Source organism: Poromitra crassiceps (assembly GCF_964638095.1).
Source record: "Poromitra crassiceps genome assembly, chromosome: 6".
NCBI classification, from domain to species: Eukaryota; Metazoa; Chordata; class Actinopteri; order Beryciformes; family Melamphaidae; genus Poromitra; species Poromitra crassiceps.
Window position 1 is genome coordinate 44,738,648 of NC_139627.1, and position 19,310 is coordinate 44,757,957.

Consider the following 19,310-nt stretch of genomic DNA (forward strand, 5'->3'; position numbering starts at 1 on the left):
GTGACTTTAACATACCCCAGTAACACTTGGTCTCCAGTGACTTTAACATACCCCAGTGACACTTGGTCTCCAGTGACTTTAACATACCCCAGTAACACTTGGTCTCCAGTGACTTTAACATACCCCAGTGACACTTGGTCTCCACTCCAGTGACTTTAACATACCCCAGTGACACTTGGTCTCCAGTGACTTTAACATACCCCAGTGACACTTGGTCTCCACTCCAGTGACTTTAACATACCCCGACTTTAACATACCCCAGTAACACTTGGTCTCCAGTGACTTTAACATACCCCAGTAACACTTGGTCTCCAGTGACTTTAACATACCCCAGTGACACTTGGTCTCCAGTGACTTTAACATACCCCGGTGACACTTGGTCTCCAGTGACTTTAACATACCCCAGTGACACTTGGTCTCCAGTGACTTTAAGGGCCCATATTTTGCTAATATAATGTATTATTATTTTATTGTTGGCCTCCACTAGAGTAGCTTTGCATCATTTATAGTTCAAAAAACTCATTGTTTATCTTGTACTGGCTCTCACGCACCACCTTCAGTTTACCCTCTGTCTGAAACACTCTTCTGCGTTTGTGTTAGATGTGCCCACCCGCACAGCGCTCCACAGCGCCCCTCTGGTCAGAAGCTATATAGTGTAACAGGGATATGGACTTGGGGGATTGGGGAATGGGTGTGTTATGGACGTTCATGTGTTCCTTGGTTTCTAGTTGGAGGGAGGTGCTGTCCGTATGGGTATTCGGCCGGGTAGGAATGGGGGACGGGAAGAGGGGGAAGAGTTATGGTGGTACACACTTGGTCTGTTGTTCCGGGAGCGGAGATTCCCGTTTGCGCTGGCATTTTGGGGGCGCAGATGATTTGACACGGCTCTAATTTGGGTCTGCGGCACGTGCCGTGAACGTTTCCACATCCCCACCATATTTCGGGGCTGTTTTAACTTAGAAAACAGGGAGATCACGTCTACCCAGACAATTATGACTTTTAAAAAGTTACATTTCTGTATAAATCATTGCAATATGCTCCCGTGAGGTGGGGATGCGTTTAGCTGCTGCCGGGCGGGGGTGCAAAACTCTGCATAACACCTGCACACTAGCGCAAGGTGGACTGCTATCTTCCCTGCCTTAAGGCATGCGCAAACAGGTGCACAAGCGCAAATAGGGGATATCGCTAGGGATGGGAATTTATAAGATTTTAGCGATTCCGATTCCATTTTCGATTCTGCTTATCGATCCGATTCCTTATCGATTCTCTTATCGATTCTCATTGGGCAAGGGGAAAAAAAATAGTACAAACGGGTTTATTAACATTAATTTTCTTTTTTATTATTATCATTATAATTATGTATTCTTATTCAGCTCTGAGATCAGATTGCTCTTTTCAATCCCATACCAAGCAGGGATCAGTGTGTCTGTTAAACTGGCTTTGTTTGGGGGTTTGTATTTTGGGTTGAGCATCTTTGTCATCTCCCTATAGAAAATATATAGTGGGAGTGAATGAAACAGAACTAGTGGTTAGAATGACAACATGCAACTTTGACATTTTACTTTAGCTGGCATGTCAGACAAACTAGTCACTGCTCAGTGACATTCGTTTACCCTCACCTCGGTCATTTTACTCTTCCCTGCCTGGGTGAATGGAGGGGCTAGAAGTGCGCAGCACAAAAAGTACTCGCTGCAGCCTCTGACCCAGAGCGACTACCAGCCTCTGAACCAGTCTGACTCTGAACGTCATCATCCTCTAAATTAAATGGATGGAAATGGAGTATTGGTGAAATCTGGTTTATGCAATGAAACAAAATGGCACAAACAATAAACACACAATAGACAGGGTCTGGAGGAGCGCTAACGTTAGCCGCGCTGCTGTTAGCCACGTTATCGTCACTCCGTAGCACATAAGAAACGTGACATTCCTCCAAAATTATTGCATGCTGTGTGGACAAATGTTTCTGCATATTGCTAGTATTTCCACCCCTTTGACGAAATAGAGGTTTTGCAAGCATTGCAAGTGGCACTGTGGTCATCGTTTTGCTTCTGCCTAGACGCCATGGTGGCTGCGGTCTAAACAAAACAAGGCTGCGTTGCGCGCATGTCGCAGCGTGTGACGTCATCGCGCATGGAATCGATAGTGGAATTGTTAAGGATTTTGGCTAACGATTCCAAGGAATTGATCCACTGGGACCCGGTTCTCAACAAGAACCGGTTCTCGATTCCCATCCCTAGATATCGCCTGTACCAAGATAGGGCCCTTGGTCTCCAGTGACTTGAGAGATAACTCTTGTTATGATTTGGCGCTTTATAAATATTTGATTGATTGATTTTCCTAGATATTTAATTTTCTTTAAGATATTAAATTGATATTGGACTTTTGATTTGTTCTGTCTTGACTCGCTGTTCTACATTTGATTTGTTCTGTCTTGACTCGCTGTTCTACATTTAGACTTGAGACTTGACTTAAGACTTGTGCCTGGAGACTCTCACTCGGGGGACCGGAACAAAGTTGACTCGGCCACTCCTCTGCTACACGCACAGCCGAACACATCAGCTGACTTAAGTGTTACACTTGAGGCCTCCTCTGATGTGTAAACATGTTTTGCCTAAGTCCCCCCCCCCTCTCTCTCTCTCCCTCCCATTCTCCCAAATCAGATGGTATCTGCTCAGCGCTCCATCCAACATGCCTGCCAGAAAGCGTTTCACTCTTGTGTCTAGCGTGACAGGGGGAGAGAGAGAGAGGCGCTGAAAAGGCTTGGGTTTCCTGGCGGCGCTTGTCTTAGCATGCCGCTGAACCCGTTTACCTCCCACCTGCAGTAACTGGATCGATTTGTTTTCTGAAGTGTGGCGTGCTGCCATGTTATTACTCAACGCAAGCCAGCAGGTAGTCCAGCAGCTTCCTGATGCCTGCCTGCCCAACATGTAAACAACTACCAAAATACCAATAGAAATCAAAGAGTCATTTAGCAGTGAAGCATGGTTGCTTCGGCTCTGGCAAATCTAATGAGCTTGTTTATCTCATGTGTGTTCAGAGCGTAGCTTTGATGTAAATGAACCCTCCTGCTGTTGCTGAGATCTAACGTTGTTCATGAACTACAGAAGTCCAGTCTCCCTATATTCCTTTATTCCTTTTCACCTTTTTTGTATAGCTACCAATCTTAGATTAAAAAAAAAAGTACGAACACTCAATAAAGGACTGTCTGGAGCCCCGCTGGCACGGTGCTAATGTTACCTGCATGTCCGCTGGTTTGGAGTAATTGCAGAGAATCATCAGTGATTTGAATCCCGTGCAAATCTGCCATGCCTGTAATTTGTAACATAACAATTCCTGTGCAATTGACCTACTGTATTTTGTTAAAGACAGAAGTACCAGGATGACACAAATCTCATGTGATGAAATAGGTTTCTGTAAAAAAACAAAACATAGATACAGGTGGTCTGTGTGGGAACGCCCACAAAACGTTACTTCCTATATCGTGACACTAGGACGAATGATAGGACGGTGGGGGAAAAACCCATATATCTCAATGGACTGACTCACCAGCGGAACGTGCTTTGGCTCAACACTACAAGATTGGGGATTCAAGAGCAGGTACACAGACTTCTGTTCAGATGTGCGTTTACTGCGGGGGTTGATTCCCCGATCCTGTCTGCCTGGGCTGGGCTAGCAGCTAAATGCTATAACATACGCCAGTAACACTTGGTCTCCAGTGACTTTAACACATTCACTGCCAGCCGTTTTTTTTTTACTGTAGGTAGCTTCTGCCAAAGGTTTTTTTTGAGGATTCTGGCTCATCTTTCAAGACCCGAGGATTCTTTTCTGCTAAGATTTTGTGAACACAAAATATCTCAAAAGAACTACGGTAATATAATGTGTGCTTTCTCTGTCTAAAAGAGTTAGTTTGTAGAGTTAGTAGTTATGTAGGCATTAGCACTTGAATACAGCATGGTTTCAGCGTCTGAAAATTTAAGCTGAGATAAATAGCTTTTTGTGAAATTCGATAGAACAGTCACTTTAACCATTCATTTTTGGCATCAGTAAGACGTCAGACATCTAAACAATAGTTTTGAACAGTAATTTCCTCCATAACAGCAGGAAACCCCCCTCTCCTTCAAACTCCTCCCTCCGTGTGTGTTCTTCTTGGCTGCAGCGGGCGTGTCACAAGCGAGTTTCGGCTGCTGCTGCTGCTGCTGCTCCTGTCTGCTGGCGGCCGCTGGGCAAGTCTGGATGGGCTCGCTCGTTTCTTGGGGTTTCGGTTGAGAGCTTTGATGAAGCTTTTGCGATTCTGGTCTTATTTATGCTGCGTGTTTCAAAGTGTGTTGCACCCATAATCTATTATGCAAATTTGCAATCCCCCACCGCCAGCAACCAGCGCGAAAGCGAAAGCGTTTTCGCCAATCCATTTTACAGTATGAGAATGGTTTCATCGCGCGTTCCCCTGCAGTTTTGGCTCGGCTTTTTCTAGTCTGGAGAGCACTGTCGCCACTTAGTGGGTCGGTGGAATGGGTTGTACACGTTCGGTGGCTCCAATATTTTCATAGGAGATGTAAAAGGGTTAGATCAACGTCCCACCGTCAAATTTTTTTTTTTTTTTTTTTTGACGAGTTGACTCGTCATTGGCAGTCAACCGTTGGTTTCTGCTTGACGAGTCAACTCGTCAATGGCAGTGAACGTGTTAACATACCCCAGTTTACCCCAGTACAGTTTACCCCAGTACAGTTTCCCCCAGTACAGTTTCCCCCAGTACCGATCTTTTCGGTGAAGCCATTTTAGCGGCATGTAGAGAAATTGTCTTGCGTGTGTGTCATCTGTTCGGCTGATCTGATCGGCCTTTGTAGAGTTAGAGACCACCGATCAAACAATGAACCAATATCGGCCGATGGTTATCGGCATCCGACCAATCGGAGCACCCCTATTGAATGTTGTTAACCATAAAGCATGTCTTTGAGTTTTTCATAAATACTGTACTGTCATATTGTTGGCAAATGTGCATCATAATACATGACATTTCAAGTACAAATTGTATTATTTTTAAATAGCACAATCACATCCACATTGGAAAATTGCAGTGTGGCATGGCATAATCATTTTCCAATTTGCATTATCATTTGAATATAATCTAGTTAACTTCCATACTTGAGAGGCCTAATCTGTCATTTCAAAGAAGTGAAGGATGCATAGTACGTTCCTTGTTCACTGGCTCTTTTTGTCCTAAGTTTCAGCTTTGCCCGGTCGTAGAAAACGGTGCACTGACAAAATGGATATTCTTACTGTATATTACACTCATAAAGAATGTTTGATTACAGTCATGAAGAATGTTTGATACTTTCTTTTGCAATGATGTATTACACCTAAAGCATTCAGTGTGTGTCTGCAAGTAGTCTTTTGATGCTGTTAGGAATGGAATGAGACGCTGTTGTCAAAAGAGATGCAGACAAAGGACTTTAGTACTTTGTGTGTCAGCGAGATAGAGAGTTGTATGCCTTTAATGCTGGTAGGTAAATACATGCTTCACCCTAACAGAACACTGCTGTCCGTATTGGCTATTTCGCTCCATATTGATAAATGGCTTGTATCAGACAACATTGCGGTGACACGCCCCTTTTCTCCCCTCACAGGAACGAATGTGTGGAGAAGAAGGATGCTCCGGAAGTCTTCTTCTGCTGCTGCGAAGGCAGCATGTGCAACGAGAAGTTCTTCTACACCCCCGACACCCAGGCACAAATTCCAAGTATGTCGAGTGTGTGTCTGTATGTGTGCACTTCTACCTGTGTGTGAAAACATGTCTAACGCCTGACTTGGAACAGAAGCTGCCAATGTTTCCAGCATGCCCAGTTTGTCATCTACCTTTCAGGAAGAAGACTGCGTTACTCGTCGTTTGTTCACTTTCCGCTGAGCCCTGACACTTGCTTTCACCTTCATTGTTGCATGTAAACACAGTGCAAAGCCTAAAAACATCTGGCATGCGGCCAAACAAAAGAAAAAAAACATAACTCAGCGGTGTCCAAACTTTATTTTTGAATGGGATGAATTTTGAATTAGATGATGCGGAAGAACCTGGGGCCAGCTGCTTCTTGCGTCAGTTGAACAAGAAAAGAATGAATATAAAAAAATAAGAATAATATCTGTAAAAGGGGAGACTTGTGGGTACCCATAGAACCCATTCTCATCCAGCTATCTTGAGGTGAGAGGTCAAGGGACCCCTTTGAACATGGCCATGCTAGGGCATTCACGACTAGTGAATTTTACTAGTCGACTAGTCGTCCCTAAAGGTAGTCGACTAGTCGTTTATTTTTTTTTATTTTTTTAATCTTCTAAGAAAGAACATGAGGTATTTACACAACATACATGGACTATCATATCCCATATCCCCCACAAAGAACATCAAAACACAACACAACAAAACAAAACAAGAAAACTGCATAAGATACACAATAATCCAAGAACAAACAAGACTATTGGACAAACAACCAAACAAAAACAATGCATTCAGCTCCTATCCTGATAAGCCTAATGACACTGGGGTAAAAAGTTCTTAAAGGAGGACTTACCCCCTAGATATGTATTAGAACAGTGATTTGAAAATACCTATGGAAAAAACCAAGAAATGACATATGCTCTTGTCTATACTGGACTCTTTGGCTGTGTTGAAGTCCAGATTTTTTTTCTGAAATCGACGCCATTACAGTTTGCCTATTGCCTCAAAAATAATTTATTTGAGAGGGGCCATATCTGTATAAATATCAACAATTAGCCAACGCTGGTGGCCTGTATGGAAAGAGCTTTGCTCAAAATGGTTGAAAGTTATATCAATTTGGTAATTCAGTGGCGAACTAGAAATTTAATTATTTTTCTGCATGTAACTCTATGGAAACTACTCAAACTACGTTACTAGAGCAAAGTGACATGGGCTCGTTAACAGCAGCACACCCACAATAGGACAAACCTCTCGCTCTGGGGTAACACAATGCGAGATTTCTCCACGTAATTCCCTCGTCTAACTAGAGATAAACCGCGCAATGAAATCCGTTTTTAATTTGCGTTTCGTGATTCTTGTTAAAAGTTACTGCAGGCAGGGCAGTGTCAGACCTGTGAAGAGCTCCGCCCGCGCGTCCCCGCTGCCTGAGCACACAGCAGCTCGTGCTCGCGCTCTAAAAGGCAGGGTGCCTACGAGCTGCTGCGTGGCCGCAGAAAGGGCATCAGACTCGGTGTGATAATCCTCTAACAGCATTTGAGCTTATTCAGGTAAGATATTTATAATGTAATGACACATTCAGCGATAAACTGTCTACAATGAAGACATATGTCAAATATGACAACGTGGTGTTCAGTATTTTAAGAGCACAGGAGCTACTTCCCTGATCAAATCCATTCCGCGCAGCAAAACACACACACAGCGAGTCCCCCCCCCCCCCCAGTCCCCAGTCCCCAGTCGCTGCTGACATTTCCTGAAAAGTTGGTGTTGCTTGTACACAGTGACGTTATTATAGTAGCCGATGTGTTTAGACCAGCTTTGTCACGTTGTCACGTCGTAGTATAGCGTTATATTTTACATGTGCGCTGCGATAAGATTTGTTTGCGGAAGGATGAAATTGAGGCTCTCACTTTGATGCTGGGCTCTCGGAGCTGATTGCTGCAAACACACAATAAACCCCTCCCTCCCTCCGGGCAGTCAGTGCAGCAGCTCTGTGTCCCCAGCGAAAAGGGGCACAGAAGACCACCAGTCGTCCTTGAGAGGATTCCAGCATTCGTTGTCTCTCAACCTAATTATATGGAATTCTGGACAAAATCATATCTAGGCTATAAAAAATAAAAAATAAGATTTACATGAGACCAAATCTCATCATAGGGCCCCTTAGTATGAAAAAGGTTGGGAATGATTTACTTGCTATGTCCTTCCTTTTATGATTATAGGGGCGTTTATTGATAGTATTGTGTTACATAGGAGTTGGTAGGAAAATAACAGGCGATTGTAATAAATTAACAGGTCAAGTGACATCATGGCAATAGGCTTGGAGTTGTGAGGAGCCGAAAGGGTACAGGGGGAGTAGGGGAGTAACTATCTTGAAATCCCATAGTCTTTGGTTCACCATGACGTCATGACGTGTCAAATATCCCATTCATTTGAGAAAAAAAAAAAAAGCAGTGTTACACCCTTAGAGGGCGCTTATGCCAGGTATGCTGCTGAAAAATGATACAAATGGTAAAATGGCAACAGTTTGGTGTCAAATGTGGAAATTTTGACCAGAATTCTTCACACATCACCCCCAAAGTCATATATATTGGTTAAAAGCTGAAAAAAAGTGTTTTGGAGGTAAGTCCTCCTTTAAAGTCAAACTCTGTATGTGGTTGCCATATTTTGGGGATGTCTAAGAATCTGCCTTTGCTCTTGTAGTAAATGTTATCCAACGTATGGTAGCTTGAGAGTTCATTCCACCAGTGAACTACAGCTGGGGGATTGGATGCTTTCCAATTTAAAGCTATGCATTTCCTAGCTGCCAACAGGGCAAGACCTATGTATTTACTTTGAATGCATTGTTTTTGTTTGGTTGTTTGTCCAATAGTCTTGTTTGTTCTTGGATTATTGTGTATGTTATGCAGTTTTCTTGTTTTGTTTTGTTGTGTTTTGATGTTCTTTGTGGGGGATATGGGATATGATAGTCCAACACGTTCTCACTCCGAGCGCGTAGCATATTGACGCTTTGTCCCGTCCCTTGTGCGTCGCTTGTTACTAACATGGTACCCTTGAGCGACCCATGAAACGACTTGGGCTTTCCGACTAAACTCAATGTAAACCCATGGAAGTCATCTTTGACGCTTATGGCAACTGCTCCCCCATTAGTCAACTGCTCCCCCATTAGGGTCTGGGGGGAGGTTAGGTTTAGGCGTGGGGGGTGGGAGAGGTTAGGTTTAGAGTTAGGGTCTGGGGGAGGTTAGGTTTAGGCATGGGGGGTGGGAGGGGTTAGGGTCTGGGGGAGGTTAGGTTTAGGCATGGGGGGTGGGAGAGGTTAGGGTTAGGGTCTGGCGGAGTTTAGGTGTGGGGGGTGGGAGAGGTTAGGTTTAGGGTTAGGGTCTGGGAGAGGTTAACTCCTCCCCCCAGACCCTAATGGGGGAGCAGTTGACTAATGGGGGAGCAGTTGCCATAAGCGTCAAAGATGACTTCCATGGGTTTACATTGAGTTTAGTCGGAAAGCCCAAGTCGTTTCATGGGTCGCTCAAGGGTACCATGTTAGTAACAAGCGACGCACAAGGGACGGGACAAAGCGTCAATATGCTACGCGCTCGGAGTGAGAACGGGTTGGATAGTCCATGTATGTCGTGTAAATACCTCATGTTCTTTTTTTTCTTTTTTTTAAACAACTAGTCGACTACTAAGCACAGTGTCAACTAGTGGTTTTACTAGTCGACTAGTCTGTGAATGCCCTAGGCCATGCCAGTTTTTCCTTCGACACAATTTTGTGTTTTTGTGTTATTTAGCCCCCTTCCCGATAAGCTAGCATGACATGGATGGTAGCAAATCAATGGGTGCCTTACGTCGCTACAGCCTCTGAAAGACAGTAATGTTGGCCACAAGGAGTCAAAGAGTTTATGTCGTGGGCCACATAGTATATTTTGAGAGACAAACCGCGGGCCATTTAAAATGGTTGAGCCGGACTTTGGACATGCCTGGTTTAACTGAACCTGCATCTCTCAGCGGCAGCAGATCTTATACAATCGTGACTCCCAGCACATTCACAGCATCCAACTTATTATGTGCGTACTCCGTCACTCTGGAGTTACGAGCGCTCCAGAGTCTTACCTGCCAATGTGCCCTGGTGTGTCCCCACATTACAGTACCCCCATGGCACTACAGACCTCCCTCCTCAACAGCCTCTGTAGGCTTAGACCATATCCAAAATTGAATATCGCAATACTGTCCCCCCAAAATATTGCAATATACACGGTATCGTCACATATCAGAATTTGCTCATTCCTGCTATTTCCAGTAAAAACAACTATGGAAAACAGAACCTACTTGGGGGGGAAAATCACTTCAAGTATATATTTTGATACCATGGGAAATATCACAACATTCACAAAATATTGGGATATTTGATATCGAATTCCGGCCCAAGCCTGATGCCCTGGCTCACTGGAGGCCTGTGACTTGGCTCCCACTTCCTGCAGTCCAAACGTAACACTCCTCATCTCATTCATTCAAGAACTCTTATCAGGCTTCTCTCTCCCACCATTAGTTGAGGGGTGCTGCAGTGTGGCTGTCGGTGCCTATATCTGTTTTGTGTTCTAGTTGAGGGGGGCTGCAGTGTGGGCGTCGGTGCCTATATCTGTTTTGTGTTCTAGTTGAGGGGGCCTGCAGTGTAGCTGTCGGTGGCTATATCTGTTTTGTGTTCTAGTTGAGGGGGGCTGCAGTGTGGGCGTCGGTGCCTATATCTGTTTTGTGTTCTAGTTGAGAGGGGCTGCAGTGTAGCTGTCGGTGGCTATATCTGTTTTGTGTTCTAGTTGAGGGGGGCTGCAGTGTGGCTGTCGGTGGCTATATCTGTTTTGTGTTCTAGTTGAGAGGGGCTGCAGTGTGGCTGTCGGTGCCTATATCTCTTTTGTGTTCTAGTTGAGAGGGGCTGCAGTGTGGCTGTCGGTGCCTATATCTCTTTTGTGTTCTAGTTGAGGGGGGCTGCAGTGTGGCTGTCGGTGCCTATATCTGTTTTGTGTTCTAGTTGAGGGGGGCTGCAGTGTGGCTGTCGGTGCCTATATCTCTTTTGTGTTCTAGTTGAGAGGGGCTGCAGTGTGGCTGTCGTTGCCTATATCTCTTTTGTGTTCTAGTTGAGGGGGGCTGCAGTGTGGCTGTCGGTGCCTATATCTGTTTTGTGTTCTAGTTGAGGGGTGCTGCAGTGTGGCTGTCGGTGCCTATATCTCTTTTGTGTTCTAGTTGAGGGGTGCTGCAGTGTGGCTGTCGGTGCCTATATCTCTTTTGTGTTCTAGTTGAGGGGTGCTGCAGTGTGGCTGTCGGTGCCTATATCTCTTTTGTGTTCTAGTTGAGGGGTGCTGCAGTGTGGCTGTCGGTGGCTATATCTGTTTTGTGTTCTAGTTGAGGGGTGCTGCAGTGTGGCTGTCGGTGCCTATATCTCTTTTGTGTTCTAGTTGAGGGGTGCTGCAGTGTGGCTGTCGGTGGCTATATCTGTTTTGTGTTCTAGTTGAGGGGGCCTGCAGTGTGGCTGTCGGTGCCTATATCTGTTTTGTGTTCTAGTTGAGAGGGGCCTGCAGTGTAGCTGTCGGTGCCTATATCTCTTTTGTGTTCTAGTTGAGAGGTGCTGCAGTGTGGCTGTCGGTGGCTATATCTGTTTTGTGTTCTAGTTGAGGGGGCCTGCAGTGTGGCTGTCGGTGCCTATATCTGTTTTGTGTTCTAGTTGAGAGGGGCCTGCAGTGTGGCTGTCGGTGCCTATATCTGTTTTGTGTTCTAGTTGAGAGGGGCCTGCAGTGTGGCTGTCGGTGCCTATATCTGTTTTGTGTTCTAGTTGAGAGGGGCCTGCAGTGTGGCTGTCGGTGCCTATATCTGTTTTGTGTTCTAGTTGAGGGGGCCTGCAGTGTAGCTGTCAGTGCCTATATCTGTTTTGTGTTCTAGTTGAGAGGGCCTGCAGTGTAGCTGTCGGTGCCTATATCTCTTTTGTGTTCTAGTTGAGGGGTGCTGCAGTGTGGCTGTCGGTGCCTATATCTGTTTTGTGTTCTAGTTGAGAGGGGCTGCAGTGTGGCTGTCGGTGCCTATATCTGTTTTGTGTTCTAGTTGAGGGGTGCTGCAGTGTGGCTGTCGGTGCCTATATCTGTTTTGTGTTCTAGTTGAGAGGGGCTGTAGTGTAGCTGTTGGTGCCTATATCTGTTTTGTGTTCTAGTTGAGGGGTGCTGCAGTGTGGCTGTCGGTGGCTATATCTGTTTTGTGTTCTAGTTGAGAGGTGCTGCAGTGTGGCTGTCGGTGGCTATATCTGTTTTGTGTTCTAGTTGAGGGGTGCTGCAGTGTGGCTGTCGGTGGCTATATCTGTTTTGTGTTCTAGTTGAGAGGTGCTGCAGTGTGGCTGTCAGTGCCTATATCTGTTTTGTGTTCTAGTTGAGAGGGGCCTGCAGTGTGGCTGTCGGTGCCTATATCTGTTTTGTGTTCTAGTTGAGGGGGCCTGCAGTGTAGCTGTCAGTGCCTATATCTGTTTTGTGTTCTAGTTGAGAGGGGCCTGCAGTGTGGGCGTCGGTGCCTGTATCTGTTTTGTGTTCTAGTTGAGAGGGGCCTGCAGTGTGGCTGTCGGTGCCTATATCTGTTTTGTGTTCTAGTTGAGAGGGGCTGTAGTGTGGCTGTTGGTGCCTATATCTGTTTTGTGTTCTAGTTGAGAGATGCCTGCAGTGTAGCTGTTGGTGCCTATATCTGTTTTGTGTTCTAGTTGAGAGATGCCTGCAGTGTAGCTGTTGGTGCCTATATCTGTTTTGTGTTCTAGTTGAGGGGTGCTGCAGTGTGGCTGTTGGTGCCTATATCTCTTTTGTGTTCTAGTTGAGAGATGCCTGCAGTGTAGCTGTTGGTGCCTATATCTGTTTTGTGTTCTAGTTGAGAGGCCCTGCAGTGTAGCTGTCAGTGCCTATATCTGTTTTGTGTTCTAGTTGAGAGGTGCTGCAGTGTGGCTGTCAGTGCCTATATCTGTTTTGTGTTCTAGTTGAGAGATGCCTGCAGTGTAGCTGTTGGTGCCTATATCTGTTTTGTGTTCTAGTTGAGAGATGCCTGCAGTGTGGCTGTTGGTGCCTATATCTGTTTTGTGTTCTAGTTGAGAGATGCCTGCAGTGTAGCTGTCGGTGCCTATATCTGTTTTGTGTTCTAGTTGAGAGGGGCCTGCAGTGTGGCTGACGGTGCCTATATCTGTTTTGTGTTCTAGTTGAGAGGGGCCTGCAGTGTGGCTGTCAGTGCCTATATCTGTTTTGTGTTCTAGTTGAGAGATGCCTGCAGTGTAGCTGTCGGTGCCTATATCTGTTTTGTGTTCTAGTTGAGAGGGGCCTGCAGTGTGGCTGTCAGTGCCTATATCTGTTTTGTGTTCTAGTTGAGAGATGCCTGCAGTGTAGCTGTTGGTGCCTATATCTGTTTTGTGTTCTAGTTGAGAGATGCCTGCAGTGTGGCTGTTGGTGCCTATATCTGTTTTGTGTTCTAGTTGAGAGATGCCTGCAGTGTAGCTGTCGGTGCCTATATCTGTTTTGTGTTCTAGTTGAGAGGGGCCTGCAGTGTGGCTGACGGTGCCTATATCTGTTTTGTGTTCTAGTTGAGAGGGACCTGCAGTGTAGCTGTTGGTGCCTATATCTGTTTTGTGTTCTAGTTGAGAGATGCCTGCAGTGTGGCTGTCAGTGCCTATATCTGTTTTGTGTTCTAGTTGAGAGATGCCTGCAGTGTAGCTGTCGGTGCCTATATCTGTTTTGTGTTCTAGTTGAGATATGCCTGCAGTGTAGCTGTCGGTGCCTATATCTGTTTTGTGTTCTAGTTGAGAGGGGCCTGCAGTGTGGCTGACGGTGCCTATATCTGTTTTGTGTTCTAGTTGAGAGGGACCTGCAGTGTAGCTGTTGGTGCCTATATCTGTTTTGTGTTCTAGTTGAGAGGGGCCTGCAGTGTGGCTGTCAGTGCCTATATCTGTTTTGTGTTCATTCTGAAAAGCTTGGAGGAGCTTACACAATAGGGTGTAATAAAGCTCTTGCTGGAGGAGCTTCCATCTTGCTATCTCTCTCCCAGCACTTATGCAACCAAACATGTATTTTTGGCAGCGACTAACTCGATGTGGAATGCACTGGATATTTGGAATGGGGATAAAAAGGAAGCTCCATTGCCCCTCTGACTATCGAGCAACATGGACGTATGTACAGCTGCTTCTTTCTCTCTTTTTTAACCCAGCAACAGGGCCTATCTGGGGAGCAGAGAGGCTGGGCTCTGGACGAGAGGGGGTTAGAGAGAGAGAGGATTAGAGAGCATAGGAGAGAGAGAGAGCGAGAGCGACCCACTGACCGGGGATCAGCCGTGTGCCGTGCCGTGATCTGAACGCCCCTGCGGCCAAGGGGGGAGGGGGGGGGGGGGTTAGCTAGCATGCTATCATGCAGCACGCAAAGGGGGGAAGAGGGGTGGTGGTTGTGGGGGTTGAGCTAAGGCTGCTGTTGCTGCTGTGTTTTCCAGCTCAAAGAGGCTAATCCGGGCTCTTATCCCACTCGCAGATCAGATCGAGCGCTGGAAAGAGGGGAGGGGGTTTTTCTTTCCGGGGGTGGTTGGGGGAGGGGCTGATGCCTCACTGTACTGAGTGCCAGTGCAGGCCCCCTCCCAACGAGAGGCGTTCACACTCGGCATGCCCTTTTTGCAACCTTTCCCTCTCACTCTGTATTATGAAGGTGTTTTGAAGAGACGTTCTCACTCTGCATGCCCTTTTTGCAACCTTTCCCTCTCACTCTGTATTATGAAGGTGTTTTGAAGAGAGACGTTCACACTCTGCATGCCCTTTTTGCAACCTTTCCCTCTCACTCTGTATTATGAAGGTGTTTTGAAGAGAGACGTTCTCACTCTGCATGCCCTTTTTGCAACCTTTCCCTCTCACTCTGTATTATGAAGGTGTTTTGAAGAGAGACGTTCTCACTCTGCATGCCCTTTTTGCAACCTTTCCCTCTCACTCTGTATTATGAAGGTGTTTTGAAGAGAGACGTTCACACTCTGCATGCCCTTTTTGCAACCTTTCCCTCTCACTCTGTATTATGAAGGTGTTTTGAAGAGAGACGTTCACACTCTGCATGCCCTTTTTGCAACCTTTCCCTCTCACTCTGTATTATGAAGGTGTTTTGAAGAGAGACGTTCACACTCTGGATGCCCTTTTTGCAACCTGGTTATCATACCGTCAAAAACTCATGCCCGCACATCTCTAGATACCATTTGTTTATTATATCGCAATCGCAAATCGCAATATTGTCCACCATAATCGCTAATCGCACCTTTCCCCCAAATCGTGCAGCACTAGTGTGTGCGCACATGCATGCGTGCGTGAGAGACAGAAAGTAGAGTGGGCGAGCATGAGGTCCTCTTGATTTACATTGTTTCCGTGGGGTCCTAAAAAGTCTAAAGTCCAATCATCTGAATTGTAGGCCTTAAAATGTCTTAAATTGGATGGCATTCATATCAAATATCTTAAATATAATTTTGCTTAAATTGCTTGGATTATGAAGTTATCGGTATTTTTTATAAAGTTGCATTAACTTCAGTCTCGCATAAAGCTGCTGTAAAAAGCCAGCAGCAAACGCCTGCTGCCATCCCCCAATATAATGTCAGACGTATGCGGGATCCGACAAAAATACAACCGGTCCGTAATTGTTCTGTACTGCATGTATCGCCTATCAATGAACACGGGCGAGAGTCGATCCGCAACGCAGCCGTAACACACCAGGTGTACAACGCCTGTAAGCGTGGATGGATGTTGCAGAACCCCCCCCCCCACACACACACCTCCCCCCCCCGCGCGCACCCGCCCGCGCAGGCAAAATGGAGTGTCCACATTCTTGGCACAGCTGCTCGGTGACGTCATGTGAAAAGCCGACACTCTCGACGGTGTGTGATTTTGAAATGCTACAACAGCCTTTTGTGTTTTTGTAACTATGTACAATGACCTCTTCTCTCTCTCTCTCTCTCTCTCTTTGCCCCGCCCCCTCCTCTCTCTCCACTCCCCAGCTACTTCCAACCCAGTGCCCCAGAAGCCCCCGGTGTTGACCACGCTGATGTACTCATTGGTGCCCATCATGGGCATCACTGCCATCATCCTCTTCTCCTTCTGGATGTACCGGCACCACAAGCTGGCCTATCCGCCCGTCCTGGTGCCCACCCAGGTGAGAACGACAAAGACAAACACCCCCCACCCCCACTGCTTATCGAAAGCAAATGATTTCAGATTGGGTAATGTGGCTATTCGGGGCTGCAGGTTCAGATTCACACTCCCCTCTGTTTTAAGACCGCCTTTCGTCCGTTCCTTAGAAAACCCCCACGAAATTCACAGTGCCCTCGTCTCTTCAAGTCCCTCGGCTTGTGTCTTTACTGAGCCAATGTGACAGTGTGACACAGTCTCTAATCCCCATCCCCCAACACACACCACACACAGCCCTGCATCACTGGGTCATCCCCCAACACACACCACACACAGCCCTGCATCACTGGATCATCCTCCAACACACACCACACACAGCCCTGCATCACTGGATCATCCTCCAACACACACCACACACAGCCCTGCATCACTGGGTCATCCCCCAACACACACCACACACAGCCCTGCATCACTGGATCATCCCCCAACACACACCACACACAGCCCTGCATCACTAGATCATCCCCCAACACACACCACACGCAGCCCTGCATCACTGGATCATCCCCCAACACACACCACACACAGCCCTGCATCACTAGATCATCCCCCAACACACACCACACGCAGCCCTGCATCACTGGATCATCCCCCAACACACACCACACGCAGCCCTGCATCACTGGATCATCCCCCAACACACACCACACGCAGCCCTGCATCACTGGATCATCCCTCAACACACACCACACGCAGCCCTGCATCACTGGATCATCCCCCAACACACACCACACGCAGCCCTGCATCACTGGATCATCCCCCAACACACACCACACGCAGCCCTGCATCACTGGATCATCCCTCAACACACACCACACACAGCCCTGCATCACTGGATCATCCCCCAACACACACCACACACAGCCCTGCATCACTGGATCATCCCCCAACACACACCACACACAGCCCTGCATCACTAGATCATCCCCCAACACACACCACACGCAGCCCTGCATCACTGGATCATCCCCCAACACACACCACACACAGCCCTGCATCACTGGATCATCCCCCAACACACACCACACACAGCCCTGCATCACTGGATCATCCCCCAACACACACCACACACAGCCCTGCATCACTGGATCATCCCCCAACACACACCACACACAGCCCTGCATCACTGGATCATCCCCCAACACACACCACACACAGCCCTGCATCACTGGATCATCCCCCAACACACACCACACACAGCCCTGCATCACTGGATCATCCCCCAACACACACCACACGCAGCCCTGCATCACTGGATCATCCCCCAACACACACCACACGCAACCCTGCATCACTGGATCATCCTCCAACACACACCACACACAGCCCTGCATCACTGGATCATCCCTCAACACACACCACACGCAGCCCTGCATCACTGGATCATCCTCCAACACACACCACACACAGCCCTGCATCACTGGATCATCCCCCAACACACACCACACACAGCCCTGCATCACTGGGTCATCCTCCAACACACACCACACACAGCCCTGCATCACTGGGTCATCCTCCAACACACACCACACACAGCCCTGCATCACTGGATCATCCTCCAACACACACCACACATAGCCCTGCATCACTGGATCATCCCCCAACACACACCACACACAGCCCTGCATCACTGGATCATCCCCCAACACACACCACACACAGCCCTGCATCACTGGATCATCCTCCAACACACACCACACACAGCCCTGCATCACTGGATCATCCTCCAACACACACCACACACAGCCCTGCATCACTGGATCATCCCCCAACACACACCACACACAGCCCTGCATCACTGGGTCATCCTCCAACACACACCACACACAGCCCTGCATCACTGGGTCATCCTCCAACACACACCACACACAGCCCTGCATCACTGGATCATCCTCCAACACACACCACACATAGCCCTGCATCACTGGATCATCCCCCAACACACACCACACACAGCCCTGCATCACTGGATCATCCCCCAACACACACCACACATAGCCCTGCATCACTGGATCATCCCCCAACACACACCACACGCATCACTGGATCATCCCCCAACACACACCACACGCAGCCCTGCATCACTGGATCATCCTCCAACACACACCACACGCAGCCCTGCATCACTGGGTCGCTTGGTGTCCCTGGCCAGGGCTAAAGTTAGTCCCCCCTGCGCGCGCTTGGCCGCAGCTCGGTGGTGACGGACTGACTGGCAGTCAAAACAAGTGAATGTGGCAGGGGGAGGATTAGCAGGCGTCACTTTGTCACCCAAGCCTCAACTGTGAGGCGTGGTCACGAGGGGGGCAGATTTGGAAAGGCCAAGGGACAATCAAAACATGGTGAGGGAGCGGAAGGTGCTTGCTGACGCTGTCAGATTGCCGCACCTCATTTACCTGAAGAGAGAAAAGATGGGCCAGCAGTAAGCTGTGTTGTCTTCTGACTTTGGTGGCCATGCAATATCCCACAATGCTTTGGTTTGGAGTAAGCGGCATGCCATGCTCTGTAAACCATTGACCGACTAGGATGCCCCCGAAACGTCCTCTGTTCCCCACTGTCATGCTCTGTAAACCATTGACCGACTAGTAGGGGTGGGGAAAAAAATCGATACACCATAGTATCGCGATATTTTGCCTGATGATATTGTATCGATATTTGGATGCCAAGTATCGATATTATTATTATTTGTTTTTTTTTCCAATACTATCGTATCGTGACTCAAGTATCGTTTTAGTATCGTATCGTGGGCATCTGGTGATTCCCACCCCTACCGACTAGGATGCCCCCGAAACATCCTCTGTTCCCCACTGTCATGCTCAATAAACCATTGACCGACTAGTAGGGGTGGGGGGAAAAATCGATACACCAGTATCGCGATATTTTGCCTGACGATATTGTATCGATATTAGGACGCCAAGTATCGATATTATTATTATTATTATTATTTTCAATACTATCATATCGTGACTCAAGTATCGTTTTAGTATCGTATCGTGGGCATCTGGTGATTCCCACCCCTACCGACTAGGATGCCCCCGAAACATCCTCTGTCCCCCGCTGTCATGGGTTGGCTTCACCTCGTCTTTTGAAGCGAGGGGCACTTGACCTCCCTCACACAGGCTCATCTGGCCTCTCGCAATAGGCTGAGGACAGGCTGAGGACAGGACAACCCACAGGGCGGCTGGAGCTGGCATGGACAACACCACCCAGCGGCTTCATGGTCATTATGAGACGCTGATTGCTTGAGGGCGGGAGGGGGGGTTCAAGTGGGACTGTGTGTGTGTGTGTGTGGTCCTCGCCCACTCATCGCCCACACCACAGCACAGAACATCAAGCTGAGGTAAAAGCCCTGGGAGTGGAGTGGGGGGGGGGGGGTATTAATAATGCATGCTCCCCCTCTCTCTCTCTCTCTGC

General features: G+C 47.6%; 1 protein-coding gene across 3 annotated transcripts in view; it reads left to right on the forward strand.

The window, feature by feature from the left end:
- The window catches only part of acvr2aa (activin A receptor type 2Aa), a gene marked incomplete at both ends in the record, with an annotated part of 80,440 nt that overhangs the window by 42,393 nt on the left and 18,737 nt on the right, over window positions 1-19,310 (forward strand). Inside the window, 2 exons of one of the 3 annotated variants that reach the window (XM_083638545.1) lie at window positions 5,625-5,776; window positions 15,710-15,864. In XM_083638545.1, coding sequence (XP_083494671.1) covers window positions 5,625-5,776; window positions 15,710-15,864 — 307 coding nt within the window. The remainder of the gene's footprint in view (window positions 1-5,624; window positions 5,777-15,709; window positions 15,865-19,310) is intronic. The other 2 variants (XM_083638546.1, XM_083638547.1) reach the window with 2 other exon arrangements.